The 21,364-nt window shown below is 40.6% G+C and overlaps 2 protein-coding genes across 3 annotated transcripts in view; one reads left to right on the top strand and one right to left on the bottom strand.

Annotated features, from left to right (window-relative positions):
* scamp1 (secretory carrier membrane protein 1) overlaps positions 1–8,499 on the bottom strand; it is a 52,081-nt gene extending 43,582 nt beyond the window's left edge. Inside the window, exon 1 of the mRNA XM_036587641.1 lies at positions 8,300–8,499. Within this exon, the coding sequence (XP_036443534.1) occupies positions 8,300–8,356 (57 nt within the window). The 5' untranslated portion in view covers positions 8,357–8,499. The remainder of the gene's footprint in view (positions 1–8,299) is intronic.
* A 5,004-nt stretch (positions 8,500–13,503) lies between these two features.
* tor1 (torsin family 1) lies at positions 13,504–19,697 on the top strand. 2 transcript variants are annotated; one of them, XM_036588583.1, is made up of 5 exons: positions 13,504–13,693; positions 15,741–16,006; positions 16,394–16,569; positions 17,293–17,420; positions 18,594–19,697. In XM_036588583.1, the coding sequence occupies exons 1-5, from the start codon at positions 13,504–13,506 to the stop codon at positions 18,836–18,838; spliced, it is 1,005 nt and encodes a 334-aa protein (XP_036444476.1). In that variant the 3' UTR covers positions 18,839–19,697. The 2 variants fall into 2 exon arrangements, with proteins under 2 accessions (XP_036444476.1, XP_036444477.1); XM_036588584.1 differs by lacking the exon at positions 13,504–13,693 and adding an exon at positions 13,751–14,688 and having other exon boundaries at positions 18,594–18,838.
* The last annotated feature ends 1,667 nt before the right edge of the window (positions 19,698–21,364 follow it).

The following is a 21,364-nucleotide window of genomic DNA, read 5'->3' as shown; positions in this document are numbered from 1 at the left end:
CGTCTGCTAACACCCACCAGCCATGACCTCCTCTCAGCAGCTGGCTGAGGATCTGAGAATGTAGCTAAATAGATGCCTACAAAGTAGAAGAGAGACATAAAAAGATAGAACTGCTCACATTCTGGCCAGAAAGGCAAAGCAAAACCCCCATATGACAGCAAAGAGTGGTGGTCCACTGTTCTACTATACAGCGCCGCTTGCACAGTCAACGTCTGAAGAATGCAAAACATCATCTAGGTTGGCCAGAGGCATTTTGCAAACATCACCAAAGGTATGTTTGGAGAAAAAAACAGCAGCATTTGATGAAAGGAACACCTTGCCAACTCTTAAGCAAGGAGGGTGGATCTATTATACTTTGGGGCTGAACACACTGCAGATGTAAGCATGGATCCCAACAAATATTAGCAAATTCTTGACACAAGTGTGACACTGTCGGTCTAGAAACTAAAACTTCTGAACGGTCGCCTGATAAAACAGCATTGAGAATCTGTGGGTAGGTCTTAAACATGGCATGCATGTGGGACATGCCAAGAATACTGCAGAACCTGAGGCTTTCTGCAAGGAACAATGGGTGAAAATCCCTAAAACAAGAAGAGAATATCCACAATATGCTCAGAAAAGCATAGTATGACGTTATGTGATGCAATTTATCTCAATAACGATAAATACTGTCGTCAGAAGTATATTTTACATTAGCTTTGCCTGTATTTGGCTCTCAGATCGTCGGCTTCTCAGCACCTTCGGACTGTTCCTTGCTCTCGGCTAAGCTCAAAGGCTGACTGTGCTTCTGCGGTTGTAGCACTGACACTGCATAACAATCTGACTATGATCAGATGCACTTCATATTTAGCTCATTTTTAAGACTTAATTCTTTTATTTAAAAGCATTTGGAAATGCTTGCATAATCTCAGTCAGCTCAAGTAGGTCTGTATGTTCTAGCTGTTGCAGAGCAGTCTGAGGGTTGTGTGTTTTCTAAATAAATCTGATTTACTCATATACATACATCCTCAAAATGAAAAGGATTCCAGTGTTCAATGCTGAAACCCAAACAGAAAAGCTTAGCAAACACAGTACACTTCCTGTGCAGTGCATACTCTGGTTATTGTGTGCTCAGTATGTCACGGTAATGATGGAGTTCGTAGAAGAGCAGATTCTCGTGCTTCTTTTCTATCAGCATGTTTTCGTGTGGTGGCGGCGCAGGAGTTGGTTTTGCGTGGGCAGCTTGATGGAGCGGGGGAAACGGCAGGCCATGATTAAAGCCCTGTTAAACGAATGCACTGTTTTTTTTAAGGGGGGGAGGGGAGGAAGGGAGGAGGAGAGAAAGAAAATAAAAATGAAAGAAAGACAGAAAGTGCAATAAAGAGACAGAAGGAGGAGGAGAGAGAAAGAGAGAAAAAGCAAGAGAGACTGAGAGAGAACATAAGAATGAAAGAACAAGTAAGGCTGAGTGAAAGAGACAAAAAGATAGAAAAAGAGAGTATTAACAATGAAAGAGAAATAAACGAGCGAAAGACAGACTGAGAGAGAATGTCAGAATAAAAGACAGGTTAAATGAGAGAGGGAGAGAGAGAGAATGTGAGAATCAAAGAGAGTAAGAGGAAAAACAGAGAGAGGAAGCGAGGGAGAGAGAAAGTGAGAGGGGACTGAGAGAGACTGAGAGGCTGAGAGAGCATGACAATGAATGAGAGAAAGAGTGACAGAGAGCGAGAGACACTGAGAATGTAAAAAAGAAAAAAGAGAGAACGTAAGAATGAATGAGTGAAAGGAGAGAGTGAGAGAGAGAGACTGAGGGAGAACATGTGAATGAAAGAAAGGGTAAGATGGAGAGATTAAAAGAGAAAAAGAAGAAAACGTGAGAGCGACAAGAGAGAAAGGAGAGTTTTAGAGACAGTAAGAGTGAAAGACAGAATGAGAGAGAATGTAAGAATGAAACAGGAAAGAGGGACAGAGAGCGAGAAAATGTGAGAATGAAAGACAAAGGGTAAGACAGAAACGGAGGAAGAGAGAGTACAAAAGAGAAAGAAAGTGAGAAAAAGAGAGAGCGAGAAAGAGGTTAAGGGCAAAAAGGGGGGAGGAACAAGAAAGAGAGAGAGTAGAAGAATGAGGGCGGGAATGAAAGAAAAGAGAGAGTGAATAAGAGATGCAAAAATGAAAGAGAGAATAAAAAAACAAAAACGGCGAGTGAACGAGCGAAGACTGTATCCTGATTGGGGCGTGAACTCTGCAGATGGTCTCCAGCTCCTCCACACTGCACACACTGCTGTTAGCACCTGTACACCCTCACACACACACCGCTCGGACCACCTGCACCGCTCAAACACCACCTGCAGCCGTGTGTCACCCCGACTCCCACGCGGACGTGAGCCGAGAGCAGATGGTGGTCTCGTTAGGCTTTAGTCCTGGACTAACATGCAGGTCTGGGAAACTGGCCTGTAGAGTTTTAAAGGGTTAAACAGTCGCAGCTGCTTTAAAAGCCTGGATTCTCCCCATTTCAGCAAACCTCAGACACCAAACATGCTGATGGACTATACTGGGGGAAATACTGCTTTAAAGGATGAGTGTTTGGAGGTCAGCACCTGGACCTGGGGCCAGATTCTCAAACCTTCATGAAGGTCAGTAATGACAGCTGCCATATCGGCCTCATGACCTGCTGGATCCAGGACTAGGGCTGAACGATTAATCGTTTTTATATCGAAATCGCAATTTAAGAGAGTGCAATTTTCATAACACCAGAGCCGCAATTTAAAAAAATGATAGCATGCATTATCAACATCTGTCTTAAGTTTTAAGAGGGAAAATTTAACTTTATAACACAGAGCTTCTGAACTGACCAATCAGAGGCAACCAAACCCCCAAGTGTTGTGACATCACAACCAAACCTTACTGGCAGTCTGGCCCACTACATTCAGTGATCAAGCCTCAAACAAAAAAGGTGGATATTCTGATCTTCATGGCAAAAAAACAGGACTGAACCTTAATTTACAGAAAATAATCACAGTTTGAACCTCAGTTGCAATATTAATAAAAAAAAAATCGCAGTTAGATATTTTCCCCAAATTGTTCAGCTCCATCTGGGACCACCCTGTGATCGGCTGTCGCGCCTCAGGCAGGACGTTCAAAGATGGTGCAGTTCCTGGACTAAACATTAACAGCGAATGTGGCATGTTAACTGCTTATCTACCAATGACAGACAGCACTTCACTATACACACTATACACACAATGGACGGAGAGAGAGGAAGCCCATATGCCCTCAGCTCAGTGTAAACAACGTGTTCATTTTATGTTATTGTTTATATTTTATATGTACATACATGCATAACACTAATGCCTGATTGTGTTACTACGTACAGATCCACAAATAAAGAGAAAAAACTGGCAAAACTTCTGTGGACTAGAGTTAAATGACCACCTTCAGACAAGTGTAACAGATGAGCTTTCTTTAGTTTATGTTAATGTTTATTTTACACTGCATTATATTAATGTATTATTATATGTTACTTTAATCCCTTCTGCGCTGCATCCAGTCCACGGTTCACAGTTTAAGTAGGAATGTTCTCTTCATGATGATTGCAATCATGAAGTTTTAGCATATAGACAGTTGCAATTAACGATTTTAACGATGTCTTTTCTTGTTCATTTTTTGCAACTATTAAAACTCAAAAGGGGCCAAATTGGCTGATTAGCCTCCTTATCTGCTAGCTACATTTCCTTAGCATACATGGTAAAAGCATTATTGCATTTCCTATATGAGTAGGACTGGGTATTATCATATTTATCATATTTATCGTTATTGTGATAAATTATGCCAAAATATGCCACAATAAGCTTTTCTGAGTATACTGTGTTTATCGCCAGTACTTAAACACTTCCCAACTGCATGTTTGGTGAAAAAGAGAGCATAATCATATCTGAAATTGGATTTAGTGCAGCGCAGGATGTGAAATGTTGAATATACTTATTATATTCACAGTTTTTGATAGGAACTTTTAAACATAGTACTTCTTGGTCTTTCACAAAATATATATTGGGCCATTTTGTGTATTGTGAACACTTCTTAAGCACTTCTACATTTTTGCTACATCACCCATGTCTACAAGTGAGCGTGCATTATTAAAGACATAATTCAAATTCAAAATGTGCATTTGCACTTGCATTTCTATGTATAATGGCTGGAAAAAGTTCATATGGAAAAGCAAAGGCTTTTGATGTTGCACTGTCACCGTCTTAACGGTCTAATTCTGATATATTAAAAACAGAATAACAGCCGCCCTTTTTAAACCGCATTTCCTCATGGGCGAGAGGTCGGATGGTATTTTTGAGTGCAGGGTGCGTTTTGAGAGGAAGTGTCAACAAAGTCTAAATTTCGGCGGTACTGGCGCACTACCAAATGCTGCAAGTGACATTTTAACAGATCATTCTGTCCAGTTATTCCCTGTTCTTTCATGTGGAAGTGATTCTTGACCGCCTCGGAGAGCTTGTGGCTGCCTAAGCACCAACAATAGTGACGTTATGACCAGCTTTGGGCAGAGGCTATGTAAACACACAATTTAATCAGCACTTTCACATTTGCATTTGAATTTGAAAAAGGTCCTGTCATAATTCCACAAACAATACTGCATTACTAAACCTCCAGCTTTTAAAGAGAATGAGAATGAATGAAAGAGGCCTTTTCCACTAAACTGTACTACGTCAGGCTTCACTTGTTGCTATAGCGGGTTGCTAGGGCGTGTAGAGTGAGCATGGCTGCCTCCTGATGTAAAGCCTGTACATTTGTATGCGTCAGAGCTGCTGTTGTCTAGGGGCATCTGCATTGTCTCAACGCTGAATGTGTTGATACTGAATGTATCTAAAGGGCCCATATCATGTAAAACCGAACCTTTCTGACGTTTATTTGGAGAAAGAGTCTCAAGCAGTATGCAAATATTAGTCCATACTGTCCACATACGGAAACTTGTTGTCGGAACAAAACCTCATATCTCCAAAATAATAACTTTACAGGAGAAGGAAAAAACATACTTCACCTTTAATGTAAGTCAATGGAACCAGATTTTTTTCAAAGTTATTTTGGGCTATTTTCTTTGGTCAATTTATCATGAAATTTACACACAAGGTAAAGGCCAACAGGCACTAGCAGATTAGGTCAAAAAACGAAAAACGACAAAAATGGAGAAACAATGTTTTTGTTCTGACAGCAGCGATATGTTCGCCTATTCCTCCTACAGCAGTTTAGCTCCGCCCACTCGCCCTGAAGTTATAAGGAGTGTTTCAGCCCGGACTGCTTTTACAGAACATTCAAGGGCAGCCCATCAGAACAGAAGTCATTTGCATACATCAGCCTTAAAGGCACAGTTACAAAAACAGCCTGCTTCATTCTAAGTGATGAAGACTGGCTGGAATGGTCATGTACAAATGAATTATGATGTTGATAATTATGATACATATTTTGGTACATTAAAGCAAACACACATTATAAATGATAAAAAAAAATGTAAACAAAAAACAAGTGTAGGCAATGAGACATTTAAAGTCTAAATCTCCTCTCCTTTGTGCCCCGTCTCTGACAGGCAACCTGTTGTAATATAGACTCATTCAAAATTTTTCAATACCAGTACACTGACTATGACAATTCGTGAACGACACTTTTTTCCATGATACTGTCCTTCAAATTACAAACTGCAATTGGGTGTGGCTTAAACTAGACAATGAATCGCAGACTAATAAAGAAGTGTTTACAATATGCATTGGGAATTATTCAGCATATTAGCTCACTGCTGCTGATATAACTGCCTGCGTAAATACTGAAATTTAGTATTGAATAAAATACTCCAAGTACTCCTTACCAGCTGTTGTTGTTTACAGACCCCCTATAACTGGTATAAATCACTGTATTTCATGACCCATGCCAGTTGTTCGGTGTTTTAGATGTACTGACAATACCCATATGCTCAAAAACAGAGTATTGTGAAGTAATTTACCGTGATAACATATCATTATATTGCCCACCTCAAGGGAACAGAAGGCATAATATCATGTAATATTACTGCATTAACATATGGACGCTGAAACTACCCAAAAAGGTATTTGGAGTTGTCATCTTCAGCTGTCCGACACTAGTGAGCAGACCCACATAGCACACAGCATTTTAGTGACAAAATGGCCTATATTCATCATGTCAGCGCTCCAAACTTGGCAAGCAAGCGCTGCAGAGGCCGACACAAGATCAGTCTGTGAGATCAGTCTGACATTGTACCAAGTAGAAGCCCTCAGCTTCTGCCAATCAGAATTACACAACCAGAGCATGACAGAACAGAAGTTAGGTACAAGGCGTCTCGCTCCGGATCTGATATTTTGAAGGGAAAGCTTTAATACCGAATCGTCATGACACGATAGCTAATCATAGCCTGAAGATAACGACTAGTATCTTTTCAACGGTTCAGCTTCAGTACGACATCATCTGAGACACGGAAACATACAGACTATGGAAAACAGTACTGTATCAGCTGTTATAGCCAGTCAAACTGCAGAGACAACTTCTTGCAGCATCTCACGCACAGCTTTTGCTTGCCACTGTAAAATCCCCCAGGATCAATAAATCTACCCTTGAAGGTACATCAGTCTATCAATAGCAGCCTTTTTAATTTTGAAACTGACTCGTCGATATATAGGCTCTTCTTTCTGCAGTAATGCTCAGAAAAAGAACACACACATTCATAACGATTCAGATGGTCAACATTAACCAGAAACAAAAGCTAAATCAGCTGTAACATTAAAGCCACCCCCCTGTTTCGACACTCACTGTCCATTTTATCAGCTCCACTGACCACATAGGAGCACTTTGTAGTTCTACAGTTACAGTTAGTTGTGTTCTAGTGTGAGTTTTTAAACGCTGTGTCCACTCACCGTCCACTCTATTAGACACTCCTACCTTGTCGGTCCACCTTGTAGATGTAAAGTCAGAGACGATAGCTCATCTGCTGCTGCACAGTTTGTGTTGGTCATCCTCTAGTCCTTCATCAGTGGTCACAGGATGCTCCCCTATTCTCAGTCCAGCAGCGACACTGAGGTGTTTAAAAACTCCAGCTGCACTGCTGTGTCTGATCCACTCAGACCAGCACAACACACACTAACACACCACCACCACATCAGTGTTACTGCAGTGCTGAGAATGATCCACCACTCAAATAGTACCTGCTCTGCTGTGGTCCTGTGGGGGTCCTGACCACTGAAGAACAGGGTAACAAAGTATGCAGAGAAACAGATGGACTACAGTCTGTAACTGTAGAACTACAGAGTGCTCCTCTATGGCCCAGTGGAGCTGATAAAATGGACAGTGAATGTAAAAACAAGGAGGGGTTTTTAATGTGATGGTTCATCGGATTAGACACAAACAGAAAGGAATCCATTACTGGCAGTATTTACTTCAGTTTGGATGCTGAATAATAGAAGATGTGGCCACCCAAGTACCTAATATAAGGTCTGCATTGATACTACCACTGTTTCAGACTTAAAACGTCTCTATTAAATTCTGCAATGATGTCCTCTGAGCCGTGGTCCCATCAGATAGAGAGAGCTGATGGGTTTCTAGAACTGGAGAACATAGGTTTGGTTCTTGTGTTCACCCAGTGAGAAAGTAGCAACGGTTTACAGTCCAACACGCTGGTGAAGATTGATCCACACACTAAATATAACGTAATGACAGCTTCTTATTCGCCATCTTCTTGTTCGAATTGTCCCGTTCCACCTTAAATGGTGCAGCGGTCACGTTCTGGCGCCTCAGGCGTTATAACAACTGCTGCAGCATTTAAGGTGGAACGGGAAAATTCGACCAACAAGCATTCACAATGATGAGAACACTGAAATATGAAGTGCCAAACGTTATAAGAGAATGACCGCAACTGGAAATGAAGGAAAGGTTTGTGCTCTGCTTTCAGAAATAATAAATAATAATGTAAAATAATGTGACTACTTACGTTAGTGCTACTCAAACACGAGAACACTGATAGATCACCTAACCTACCGTAGAAACGCCTTGTTTTCCTCACAGTAGCGCTACATTATTTGCACAATAACGCAGCAAATTACAGTATATAAGTTAACCAGCACTGATATAGAACTAAATAATCATTATCTAGAACCACACACCTTCAAAAAAACATAAAACTAAATAAAAACACACACTGATAGCCGTTAATCCGCCAACTCGCTCAGCAGGGCAGGGTAACGTTAGTGTTAGCTACGGCAAGCTAACTCGGCTGCGCTGAGGGTTGAACGGCCGTTTTCATCGTTTTTATCTTCACCTGAAAGGGGTTGCTGAAGTCCGGGTCCGCGAAGGGGTTGCTGTCAAAATCCGACATGTTGAGGATGAAATGTCTTCGCCGTCCAGGAGCGATAAAACCCTTTAATAAACCCCTGAAATAAACCCTTAATAAAGCCTTAACAAATCCCACTCTCCGCTCTCGGCGCTCCGCTCTACAACGGATCCCTCGGATCCCACTGCAAAATGGCAGCGGAGGAAATGACGACTGCGCTCCATCGGCCTGCACAGCGCAGCGGATAGACAGACAGATCAATACATTAACGTGTAGATAGATGGACGGATAGATATTTAATACTCTGGAAAAAGGTTATAGGCACCTGAGAAAATTATTACACCCATATTTATGGAAGACCCATTCCAGCCACCTAAAAATAAAAAATCTAACACCCAATTTATTTTTTTTTCATTATTAAGTGAGATGCCAAGTCAGTACTTTGAGATAGTGTCTCATTCTCATTATTTTGAGATATTTTCTCATTATTTTCAGACGCTTTCACATTATTTTGAGAAACTTTTTCATTATTTTTAAATGCTGTCGCTGAGATACTATCTTTTTATTTTGAGATGCTAAGTCATTATTTTGAGATACTATCTCTTTATTTTGTGATGCTGTCATTAAGATACTGTCTCATTATTTTGAGATACTTAGTCATTGTTTTGAGATGCTTTCTCATTATTATGAGATGCTTTCTCATTATTTTGAGAAACATTTTCATTATTTTGTAATGCTGTCACTAAGATACTATCTTTTTATTTTGAGATGCTAAGTCATTATTTTGAGATACTATCTCATTATTTTGAACTGCTTTCTCATTATTTTAAGGGGCTTTCTCATTATTTTCAGAAACTTTTTCATTATTTTTAAATGCTGTCACTGAGATACTATCTTTTTATTTTGAGATGCTAAGTCATTATTTTGAGATACTATCTCGTTATTTTAAAAGCTGTCATTATTCTAAGGCGCTTCATCGTTATTTTGAGATGCTGTCATTGGAATACTATCTCATTATTTTGAGATGCTAAGTCATTTTTTGAGATGCTGTCTCATTATTGTGAAAAGCTGTCATTATTTTGAGATACTATCTCATTATTTTGCGATGCTGTCATTAAGATACTATCTCATTATTTTGAGATGCTAAGTCATTATTTTGAGAGTGTCTCATTCTTTTGAGATACTTAGTCATTATTTTGAGATACTTTCTCATTATTTTAAGATGCTTTCTCATTATTTTGAGAAACTTTTTCATTATTTTTAAATGCTGTCACTGAGATACTATCTTTTTATTTTGAGATGCGAAATCATTAATTTGAGATACTATCTCATTATTTTAAGAAGCTGTCATTATTCTAAGGTGCTTCATCATTATTTTGAGATGCTCTCATTGGAATACTATCTTTTTATTTTGAGATGCTGTCATTTTTTGAGATACTATCTCAATATTTTGAAAAGCTGTCATTATTTTGAGATACTATTTCATCATTTTGAGATGCTATCATTAAAATACTATTTCATTATTTTGAGATGCTTAGTCATTATTTTGACATACTATCTCATTATTTTGAAAAGCTGTCATTATTTTGAGATGCTGTCATTTGACTGGTGGGAATGAGCTTCCATAAATGTTAGAATGAATGCGAACAATATAAAAACATTAAGTATTGCTTTTATTTGTGTCAGTGTGTTTATTTAAAGGGAAATTCTGCTGTTTTTTTTCTAAATCACACAAAAAAAGCGAAAATAGGTTCTCTTCCTAAATGAGTTTTGGGAAGTAATTGTGATATTAAATATTTTTCGCTATAAAATATTATTCTTTATTTGTTTTTTTTCGTTATTATTTTATTGGTTAGTTTACAGCCCGTTTCAAAAAAAGTTGGGACGCTGTACAAAATGTAAATAAAAATTGATGCAATGATGTATACTACAAGGGGGCTACGCACCTAAGATTTTCACTCACCTTCGCACCTGTGTAATGTGATGTAACAATAAACATGATTTGATGTTATTTGATTTGAAATCATGTAAACCTTGTATTTGATTGAAAATAGTACAAAAACAAATGATCAAATGTTGAAAATGAGAAATTGCATTGCTTTTTGAAAAATATATGGCCGTTTTGAATTTGATGACAGCAACAGTTTGGGACAGTGGCATGTTTACCATCACCTCTTCTTTTAACAACACTGTAAGTGTTTGGGAACTGAGGAGACACTGCTGTAGTTTTGAAAGTGAAATGTTTCCCATTCTTGTTTGATACGGGATTTCAGCTGCTCATCAGTTCAGGGTCTCCTTTGTCATATTTTTGTTCCATAATGCACCAAATGTTATCAGTGGTGACAGGTCTGGACTGCAGGCAGGTCAGTTTAGGAGCAACGCTCCTTTAATACATGCAGAATGTGTTTGGCATTGTTTTGCTGAAATAATCAAGGCCTTCCCTGAAAGAGACATCATCTGGATGGCAGCATATGTTGCTCCAAAACCTGTATATATCGTTCAGCATTAATGGTGCCTTCACAGATGTGCAAATCAACCATGCCATGTGCACTAATGCACCCCCATATCATCACGGATGCTGGCTTTTGAACTGTGCACTGATAACGAGGTGGATGGTCGTCAGCCCAGAGGATGTAGTGTCCATAATTTCTAAAAAGAATTTAAAATTTTGATTCATTGACCACAGGACTTTTTTCCACTTCACTTCCGTCCATCTTCAAAGAGCTTGGGCCCAGGGAAGGCGGCAGTGTTTCTGAATCCTGTTTATATATGGTTTCTTCTTTACATTGTGGAGTTTTAACTTGCATTTGTGGATGCAGAGATGAACTGTTTTCACAGACAGTGTTTTTCAGATGTGTTTCTGAGCCCATGCAGTGATCTTCTCTACAGAATCGTGTCTGTTTTTAATGCAGTGCTGTCTGAGGGCCTAAAGATCACAGCCAGCATATACTGGTTTTTGGCCTTGTCCCTTACATACAGAGATTTCTCCAGATTCTCTGAGCCTTTTAATGTTATTATGTACTGTAGATGATGAAAAGCAAAAGTTCTTTGCTATTTTATGTTGAGAAACGTTATTCTTGAATTGTTGCTCTATTTGCCTGCGCAGTCTTTCACAGAGTGGTAACCCCTCCTCATCTTTACTTCTGAAAGACTCTCTGGGATGCTCTTTTATACCCAATCATGTTACCGACCCGTTGACAATTAACCACCAGGTGTTTTTTTTTAGCATTACACAACTTTACCAGCTCTCAAATCTCAACAACTGAATTATGCAAAAAAGTTTAAAAAATTGGTGGAATTGCCCTTTTTCAAACCTCTCCTTGTGGCAGCCGAAAATATTAGGATTTGTAGTTACAGATATCTGTAAATGGAAAATTTTATTTATTTTACATTCTGGGTGTCCAAAACTATAGATTTCACAGTAGAAAATAATCAGTACTGACAATTCAGGTAAACTGCTGCCATCTAGAGCCTAACACAGAATCATGCACTTTAGTCACCAGGAATAAGATGTACAAGTGCAGGTGTCAACATACGCTGTATGGCCAAAAGCATGTGTACACCCCTCCTAATTATTAAATTCATGTATTTCAGCCACACTCTTTGCTAACAGGTATATAAAATTAAGCACATAGCCATGCCGTCTCTGTAGACAAACACTTGCAGTAGGTTGTACTGAAGACCTAAGTGACTTCAAATGCGGTATTGTCATAATTTGCCACAAGTCAGTTTGTGAAATGTACACCCTGCTAGATCTGCCCTGCTCAACTGTAAGTGCCATTATTGTGAAATGGAAGTGTCAAGGAGCAACAACAGCTCAGCCACAAAGTGGTAGACCATGTAAAGTCACAGGGCCGGGCTGCTGAGTGCTCAACTGCATAGCACATAAAAATCGCAACATCAGCAAAAGAACTTTGCTTCTGGAGCTTCACGAAACGGGTTGCCAAGGTTGAGCAATTGCACATAAACCTAAGATTACTATGCGCAATGCCAGGTGTCGGCTGGAGTGGTGTAAAGCACAACGCCACTGGGACTCTGGAGCAGTGGAAACGTGTTCTCTACAGAGATTAATGACACTTCACTATCTGTCAGTCTGATGGATGAATCTGGGTTTTGTGGACGCCAGGAAATGCTACCTTCCAGAATGCATGGCACCAACAATAAAGCTTGGTGGAGGAGGGATAATGGGCTGGGGCTGTTTTTCAGGCCCCTTATTTACAGTGAAGGGTGATGATGATGCTACAGCAAACAAAGACATTTTAGATAATTATATGCTTCCAACGCTGTGGCAGCAGTTTCCTGTTCAAGCATGACTGTTCCTCTTCCATTGGCACAAAGCAGCTCCATAAAGACATGGTTTGTGAGTTTGGTGTGGAGGAACTCCAGTGGCCTGCACAGAGACCTGACTTTAACCCCACTGAACACCTTTGGGATGAACAGGAACGTCGATTATGAGCCAGGCCTTCAGTGCCTGACCTCACTAATGCTCTTATGACTGAATAGGCAAAGCCAGAAGAGTGGAGGCTGTTATAGCTGCAAAGGGGGGCAACTCCACATCAACGCCCATGGTGTTGAAATAAGAGCTCATGTAGGCGTGATGGTCAGCTGTGATGGTGAGGTGTCATACTTTTGGCCATTTAGTGTAGACTCCAGACGTGGTCATATGTGTACAAATACCACCTAATACTGTCAGATTACAACATTTCTCTAATGATGACATCAACACTGTTCAATAAGACATCATATAATTATAAACAGATAGTCTGGCTGCTCTGGGACAGTCAGCGCTCAAAACAGTGTCCATGATACTTTTTTATCGGGCAATAAATAACAGGTGCCAAAGTCCAGTGTGCTTACTATTCCAGGCTACTCATCAGACAGACACACAGCCGAAATCCTGTCAAACATTAACAGAAGAAAACAGGCTGTGAAACTGCACTGATGTCATCCCACATTACCTGGGGGCATTTGGGAGTCTCACCTTCGTCAGCAGACGCTTTACTCTACCTACTGACATTTTATTCACAATAATACATCACTACTTTCCACAATACTCCTTCATTCGTAATAACTTCACCTCTGATGTCACAATAGAGAACAATGAGGCGCCACAGCTCACACCGGTGACGTTAGAAATCAGTGAAATCCGTGGCCGCTTGAGGGCGCCCCCTGCCGGACGCTCAGCAGGCAGGATGCGACTAACATGGAGCCTGGCTCTGCTTCTCTGCTCCGGCATGATGTCCGGAGCGATAGAGCCCATCTCCACCGGCCTCGCTATGGGAATAGCGGCCGCCGTCACCGGCTTTCTGGCCCGATACCAGAACGTGCTGTACTACTTCCAGGAGTGCTGCCGGCCGGAGTGGATCTCCTACAACAAAACAGGTCGGTGATCCAGCCACTGTGGACCAAAGCGTTTCTTCTGTTTCCTCTTTGGTTCCTTTTGCGGTTCTGGTGTTGCACATTTTAGCGTCTCTCCTGCTCCAACACGTGTTTTTCAGCGCTTTGCTGCTCAGCTGAGTCGGGTTTTTTAGCTAACAAGTGCAGTTAACCCCGACCCCGGACTCACAGCTTCCGTTTTCAGTCATGAATCTAACTAAGTTTTCACTTATTTCTAAACTGTAGTTCTTTTTTAATTCGTGGTTTTTAAGTAAATGTGAACGAGCCGAAAGCCACGATGGGTAAATCTCAGCTAGCCTGCCTGTTTCTTTGTGTTTTTGTTTGTTTTTGACAAGGTTGTCTTCCTATTCGCCAACTTCTTCTTCGAATTTTCCCGTTCCACCTTAAAAACGCAGCCCTTACATTCAAACGCCCGAGACGTCAGACTGTAGCTGCTGCGGCATTTAAGGTGGAACGAGGGAATTCGAATAGGAAGTCAACTTCAGTCTCTTTTGTTTGGTTGTTTGTTTTAATGAACGAGTGAGCTTTTAAAACAAGCATTACAAATTGCATTATAAAGTCTACAACCGTTTAATTAGTAGAGAATATTTACATTTACGTCGTTAATATTACACTTAAAGCCACTCGGCGCATGGAAATGGCGTCACCGGTCTCGTTGGCGCGCCGGAGAACGACGTCACCGGCTGGTCCTGTTGGGGGAAGTGGCGGAGCTGAGTTGGAGCTGCAGAGGGAGATTTTTATATAAAGTGTTTAAATTATTTGTACATATATGACTTAATAAATTAAGGAACAGTGAAGTATGAAAGCGCCGTGTTCGACGGTACTGCGGTACGTGGTGCTGACCAGCGCGCTGGTCGGGGCCTTTGAGCCCGTCAGCACGGCGGTGGTGGCCGGAATGGGAGCCGCGGCGCTGGGAAGGAAACTCTACCACTACCTGTACGAGAACTGCGACGGAAACTGGATCAGTTTTAACTCCACCGGTAAGAAAAGACCCCTAAATATGACCTGGAGCGGAGGAGGCAGCGGGTTAGTGACCCAGCTAACGACCGGACGACTGTTGTAACCGCTTAAGTTTCGATTTTCTGGCAACGCCGGTCATAAACGGGAGAGCGACTGGATTACTTTCACTTGTAGTGCGCCTCTTTATTCCCTATTTAAAGGGGAACTCCACCCGTTTTTTGCACTGCATAGCTCAGTGGCTGAGGTGTAAACAGAGTCAATCGGAGTGGTTTAATGTGAAAAGATTCATTGTAGAGAAACTAACAGACTCAGATGTCTTTACAGTGGCGGTGATAGGAACCAGGGGTCACCATGTCTACAACACAAATATAGACATTTCATTTACTGTCCAAAACCACCAGTGAACCTACACTAGTCTTCTGAGTTTTTCTGCAGTGCTGATGATGGTAAAATAGTCATTAAAAAAAAAAAGTTTTCTTTGGGGACTATTTTGCCTCACAACGCCCTGCATGTATCCGTCTACTGTGAGTGTTTTTAAAAGGCCAGAATCTCAAAACAATGATATCTTATCTAAAACAGTCATAAAGCAGCGTCTTGGGCATCAGCCAGCGCATTCGTAACCATTTCATGTAATACGTTTCTGTGAGTTAGGTTGGTCACTGATCTATTAACTTGTTTCACTTCCTCATGGGTCGCATTATCCTTCGTTTGTGGGCAGAAGCTTTAAAATGTTTTCAGGTTTCCACATAAAAAAATTAGTTCCTAAAGTAAGTATTTTTTAAATTAGCAACATTATTCTTATTATTAGAGAGGTCAGCTATTATAATAGACAATAAGTAATAAATAAACATGATAAACAAATGGAAGTAATGGTTTTAGATTTGTAAAGTTGTCTTTTGTTTTTGTTTGCTTAAATTTATGAATGAAACATTTTTCGTTGAAAGCTGTATCAATGTCTATGTTTCATATTTCTTTTCCAAACAAAGTGTCTTTCTTTTAAGTTAACCCCACCGTTCTTCAGCTTGAGCATGCACTGATGAGTGGCCCATAATTCTCTGCTTGTGTCTGGCAGGTCTGGAGGAAGACCTGCGTACGAAGCTGTTTGGGCAGCATGTGGCCGCTCGGGTCATCTTGAAGGCAGTTACGGGGTTCATGAACAACGAGAACCCCAAGAAGCCGCTGGTTCTCTCCCTGCACGGCTGGACTGGCACGGGTAAGAACTTTGTGAGTCAGCTGATCGCGGAGAGCATTTACCGTAAAGGAATGACCAGCGGATTTGTGCACCTGTTCACGGCCACGGCCCACTTCCCCCATGAGATGCATCTGGATTTATACAAGGTGAGCGATGCAGTAGATGTTACTGCTGGTATATCGTATGTAGGTAACTGGATCTACACAAGAGTCTGATAAACAGATAATATAAGTTAGGCCCCTACTGGTCACTTTATCAGAAACCCTTTGTTTATTGTAGCTCCACCTTGCTGGTGAACAGTGTACACTGTAGCTAATCATGCGTATAGGTGTTTCTAATGAAGTGGACAGTGAGTGGAAGCACAAGGCGGGTGTTTCTAATAAAGTGGCCAGTTAAAGCACAAGGTAGGTGTTTCTAATAAAGTGGCCAGTGAGTGGACATGTAATAACTACAGTATTAGAATAGAGAATTAGTAGAAATCAGTACATAATCGTAATCTCTCTCTCTCTGTGTCTCTCTGTCTCTGTACACAGTCACAGCTGCAGCAGTGGATAAAGGGTAACGTGACTAACTGCCCTCGTTCCATGTTCATATTTGATGAGATGGATAAGATGCACCCTGGTCTGATTGACAGCATAAAGCCATACCTGGACTTCTACGAAAGCCTGGATGGGGTCTCCTACAGACAGGCCATCTTCATCTTCCTCAGGTGTGTTACATTAGTCAGGGATAATATAAAACCTTTCTGAAATTCTTCCTTGAGCCCAACTAGTAATCATTACTTAGGTGGTCCTGTAGCCAGTCTCCTTGTTCAGTCCTTAGAGTTTCACTCCTAATATATTTCAAAATTCAAGTCAGTTCAGTAGTCTTTATGTACGAAATCTCTCACAGCGAGTGCTGCTCTCGGTTCTGTTCATATAACTGCATTCCTTGATTGAAATGAAAAATACTGATCCTGTATTTTATGCTGAGAGGCTTATTAAAAATGCTCCAAAATGTTAAGTGTCACGTATGTGTATTCTTGCAGTGCCCTCCTATAAAATAAACAGGATCAGTGGCAGAATGAACCACATCCTGGGTTTGTTCATTCCAAATAGATTTAGAAAATAAAAGTGAAAAATAATAACAATAAAAACAATAATAACTTTTTATCTAGTTCTAATTGTAATAAAATATTCTTCTTACACACAAAAGTGTGGTATGGATTGTAAGTTTTGATTCTGCACTTTCCACACAGTTTTACAGTTTAGTTCAGTGAGCTCGGCTAAATAAACCTCTTTATAGGGCTCTAAGGGAACACACTAGAGAAACTAGAGGCTTTAGGTTTGGGCATCAGTACGGTCCAAGTTATGACGTCTTACAAATCGCTCCGTGAGTTGGCAGGCTCAGTCTGCTGCATGTTTTGTTTATATTTATGTGTGTTTCTCCATAGTAACGCTGGAGGGGAGAACATCGTGCAGGTGGCTCTGGATTTCTGGACTGCAGGAAGAGAACGAGAGGAAATTGAGCTGAAGCATTTGGAGACAGCCTTGTCCCTGTCTGTGTTCAACAACAAGAATAGTACGTAGAAGAAACGGATTAATAGTTTTATTCCTACATTAAGGTTTTGCTGATTTTTGCATACTTTTGATTTTGTATGATCATGTTGTCATTTTTGATTGCACATCAAATATTCCTGCTCTTCAGATTCAGCTAGTGGGATGTAAAAGTGAACAAGAACACCCAAGTCCTGTACCGTGATCTCTTCTACACTAGAATAAGAGATATTAGTCCATAAATGTCAGAAAACAATCCTATACACAAGAACAGGAGATATTTGTATATAAACAATACCAGTAAATGCTCCTAAACACTAGAAAGGGGTGATATTAGTCTATGAACAACCTCATAAATACTAATACAGTACAACAGGAGACCAGTTAACTCATACACTTGAATAAGAGATATTACACTACGAACAACACCAATGAACACTCATATACCCCCGAACATGACAGAGACTCATATACGCTAGTATAAGAGATATTATTCCGAGTACAATCTCAATAAATGTAGATGTAGAATGTGATAGTGAAGCTCCTGTACACTAGGAGATATTAGTCCAGAACCAACCCCAGTGAAGCCTCTGTACACTAGGAGATATTAGTCCAGAACCAACCCCAGTGAAGCCTCTGTACGTGTGCTCTAGTGCGAGTTTTTAAACACTGTGTCCACTCACTGTCCACTCTGTTAGACACTCCTACCTTGTCAGTCCACCTTGTAGATGTAAAGTCAGAGACGATAGCTCATCTGCTGCTGCACAGTTTATGTTGGTCATCCTCTAGTCCTTCATCAGTGGTCACAGGATGCTGCCCACAGGACGCTGTTGCCTGGACGTTTTTAGTACTCAGTCCAGCAGCGACACTGAGGTGTTTGAAAAACTCCAGCAGCACTGCTGTATCTGATCCACTCAGACCAGCACAACACACACTAACACACCACCACCATGTCAGTGTCACTGCAGTGCTGAGAATGTTCACCCAAATGTCCACCCTGTGGGGGTCTTGACCATTGAAGAACAGGGTAACAAAGTATGCAGAGAAACAGATGGACTACAGTCTGTAACTGTAGAACTACAAAGTTACCCTATATGGTCAGCGGAGCTGATAAAGTGGACAGTGAGTGTAAAAACAAGGAGGCGGTTTGAATGAAGTGGCCAGTGTTATTAACTAAAATGCTCTTCTCTCTCTGTAGGTGGTTTCTGGCACACTAGTCTAATAGACAAGAACCTGGTGGACTTCTTTGTGCCTTTCCTTCCTCTGGAATACAAGCACGTAGTGCAGTGTGGCCTGGCTGAAATGGCCGCTAAAGGCCTGACTCCAGATGAAGAGGTGGTGGACCGTATGGCACGAGACTTGAACTTTTTCCCCAAAGAGGAGCGCGTGTTTTCTAGGCAAGGCTGCAAGATCATCTCCAGCAGGCTGGACTTCTACATCTAACTGGAAAATAAACCGAGAGACGCTCCACTCTGTGCCCTAAAGAGTTGCACTGGTTCACAGTGAAAGTGAATTGAACGGGATGGATTGAATACGCCTGCCAACACTACTGTTGTCCTGGATGGAACGTGCTGCATTATTTCCATTGTGTCGCTCGTAATTGATGCATTGGTGGGGCGGGGATAGTTTTTAATCACTCGCAAGGGATTATGGACCTTCTCTTTTAAAAAGTTTACTAATTAAGAACTGTGATGGCTTAACTCCTTGTTTTTAAGGAGGATCACAGTCTAATGAACGATTCCTGGCAGCATGAATGAGTTGGGGGGGGTGGGTATCTTAAATGGTCATTTTTTATGACCTAGAGTAAATTTTGTTTTAACTTTGTCTGTAAATGGAAAACGCAACACAATGTCTTAACCTGTAAGATGTCAAATCGAACTACTTTTGTCTGCCTGTTGATTTTGACACATTATCATTTTCATATCAAATCTGATGCAGTGCAGAACCGAACATGTAGATCACTGGATCATCACAACAGCAAATAGTGACCGCAGAGTTGTCATCGTCGTCTGCAAGTCCATCTTGACCAAATTAGAAACAACAGTAGGCTAAATGAAGGACGCCTACCGATGAAATGTGTTTTCCTCAGCACTACAAATGGCTGGTAAAAGTTGACAGCGCAGCTTTTCCTTTCCAAACACTGTCCACAGACTGTGATCATGTTTTGTGCTGTATGTGAAAGATGCAATGCCTTTTGGATGGAACTGTATGAAAATGATTGTTCTCTCGTGTTCACCTCACAGGTTAAGGCTCTTGGGATAAAGTTGTTTAAAGAATGACGAAATCTGTTCATTCCCACAAACCTCTTTGGTCCTCATTTGTAATTTACGCTGTGTTTTTGTGTTTTAAAGCGGTACAGACCCACTCCATTTCCATTTCATGGTGTTTAAAGGGCCCACATCATGCAAAACAGTTAGACATTGTTAAGGTTTCACCCTCAGCCCATACAGTCCAGTTCAAAACAAAGCTGGAAATAAAACAGCCTGTTTTGAACTGTTTTCATGATGTGAAAACAGCACATTTACATTCATCCACCTATTCAGCCTACAGCAGTTTAGCCCCACCCACTCACACTGAAGTTGTAAGGAGTGTTTCAGCCTGGACTGTGTTTTTAAAGGGATGCAATACAGGGCAGCCAAGTAAGATTGTTTAATTCTAAGGTATAAAGAGAGGTTGGAAAATGTCATGTAAAAATTAATTAGCTGTTTTTGCAACATGGTACAAGAAAAATAGAAGAGAATGCACGATATGGGTCCTTTCACTGGTTCTGTATAGCACCAAAAGGGGTTCTTCTACTGTTAAAAGCTTGCCATTAACAATAGCAGAACCCTTTTTGGTGCTATTTAGAATCATGTTTGAAAAGGTTTTATATACAATCATCTACAGCATGTTCTTCATCAATGTGAAGAACCCTAAAATCATGCATCAGTCATCATTCTTTGAGTGTTCATGGTTCTACATAGAATCTTTTTCTTTTTTAAAGTACCCTTGAAGAACAATCTTTTTTTTTGTGTACCACAAAACAAAATCTCAGACCGTGTTTTTGTAACCATTTCATGTAGTAACTTTCTGTGAGGGAGAGGTGGACGTCTGGTTCCTATCACCACCACTGTGAACAATACTGACAGTAAGTTGCTCTAGAACAGAGCGTTTCACACCAAACCACTCAATGACTTTGTTTATATCACAAAGATTTAATTATGCAGAAATTTGGAAAAATTGGTGGAATTCCCCTTTCATCTAAAGTGTTAAGGCTTCTCTTCAGCTCCTGAAGTCCTAACCAGCCATAACATTAACCCCACCTCCTTGTTTCTACACTCATTGTGCAACAGGGAGTTTGAACATTGTCCAGCTCAAACTCCCTGGTCTGCCATTCTTCAGCATTCTGGTTTAAATTTCATTGTTTGCACAAAAAAGGAACTGATGTTGCAGATGTGCTGGTATGTAGGTGCCACATAGATGACAGGTGATGATTTTTTCACTGTAACTCTGAATAAAAATCCTTTCCATTAGTTGTAGCCCACTGTACTGAGCCATGACACATTTAAGTTCCCTTAATTATACTAAATATACCTTTAGTCAGTGATGAGAATCCAGTGGTACTCGCCTTACAGACCTGTACATCACACCTCTCCTAATTTTACTGACTGTCTTCACTGCTTTCATTTTTTTAGCCATTCAAATTAAGAAGATAATAGTCATATTTATAGCTTAGATGTTTAAAGGGGAATTCCATTGTTGTTTTTTTTTAATTCTGCATATTTAAATGGTTAAAACTTGAAGTCATTCAGAGTTTTTTTCACACCAGGTTTGGTGTGAAATGTTCATTTCTACAGAAACTTACAGAGTCAGAGCTGTTCACAGTGGTGGTGATAGGAACCAGACGTCCACCTCTAAAAGCTCCCTCACAGAAAGTTATTATGTATGATTATGACTTCACTGCCTGATGACGTTTTTTTTAATAATAGT

Source organism: Colossoma macropomum, unplaced genomic scaffold, assembly GCF_904425465.1.
Source record: "Colossoma macropomum unplaced genomic scaffold, Colossoma_macropomum, whole genome shotgun sequence".
NCBI classification, from domain to species: Eukaryota; Metazoa; Chordata; class Actinopteri; order Characiformes; family Serrasalmidae; genus Colossoma; species Colossoma macropomum.
This window is presented reverse-complemented; position numbering and strand designations above follow the sequence as displayed.

Excerpts from the sequence above, each read along its gene's own strand:
- tor1 (XM_036588583.1), top strand. The coding sequence starts at position 13,504 with ATGCGACTAACATGGAGCCTGGCTCTGCTTCTCTGCTCCGGCATGATG. Across the intron at positions 16,007-16,393 it reads TGCATCTGGATTTATACAAG|TCACAGCTGCAGCAGTGGAT; the intron begins GTGAGCGATGCA and ends CTCTGTACACAG. Across the intron at positions 17,421-18,593 it reads TGTGTTCAACAACAAGAATA|GTGGTTTCTGGCACACTAGT; the intron begins GTACGTAGAAGA and ends CTCTCTCTGTAG.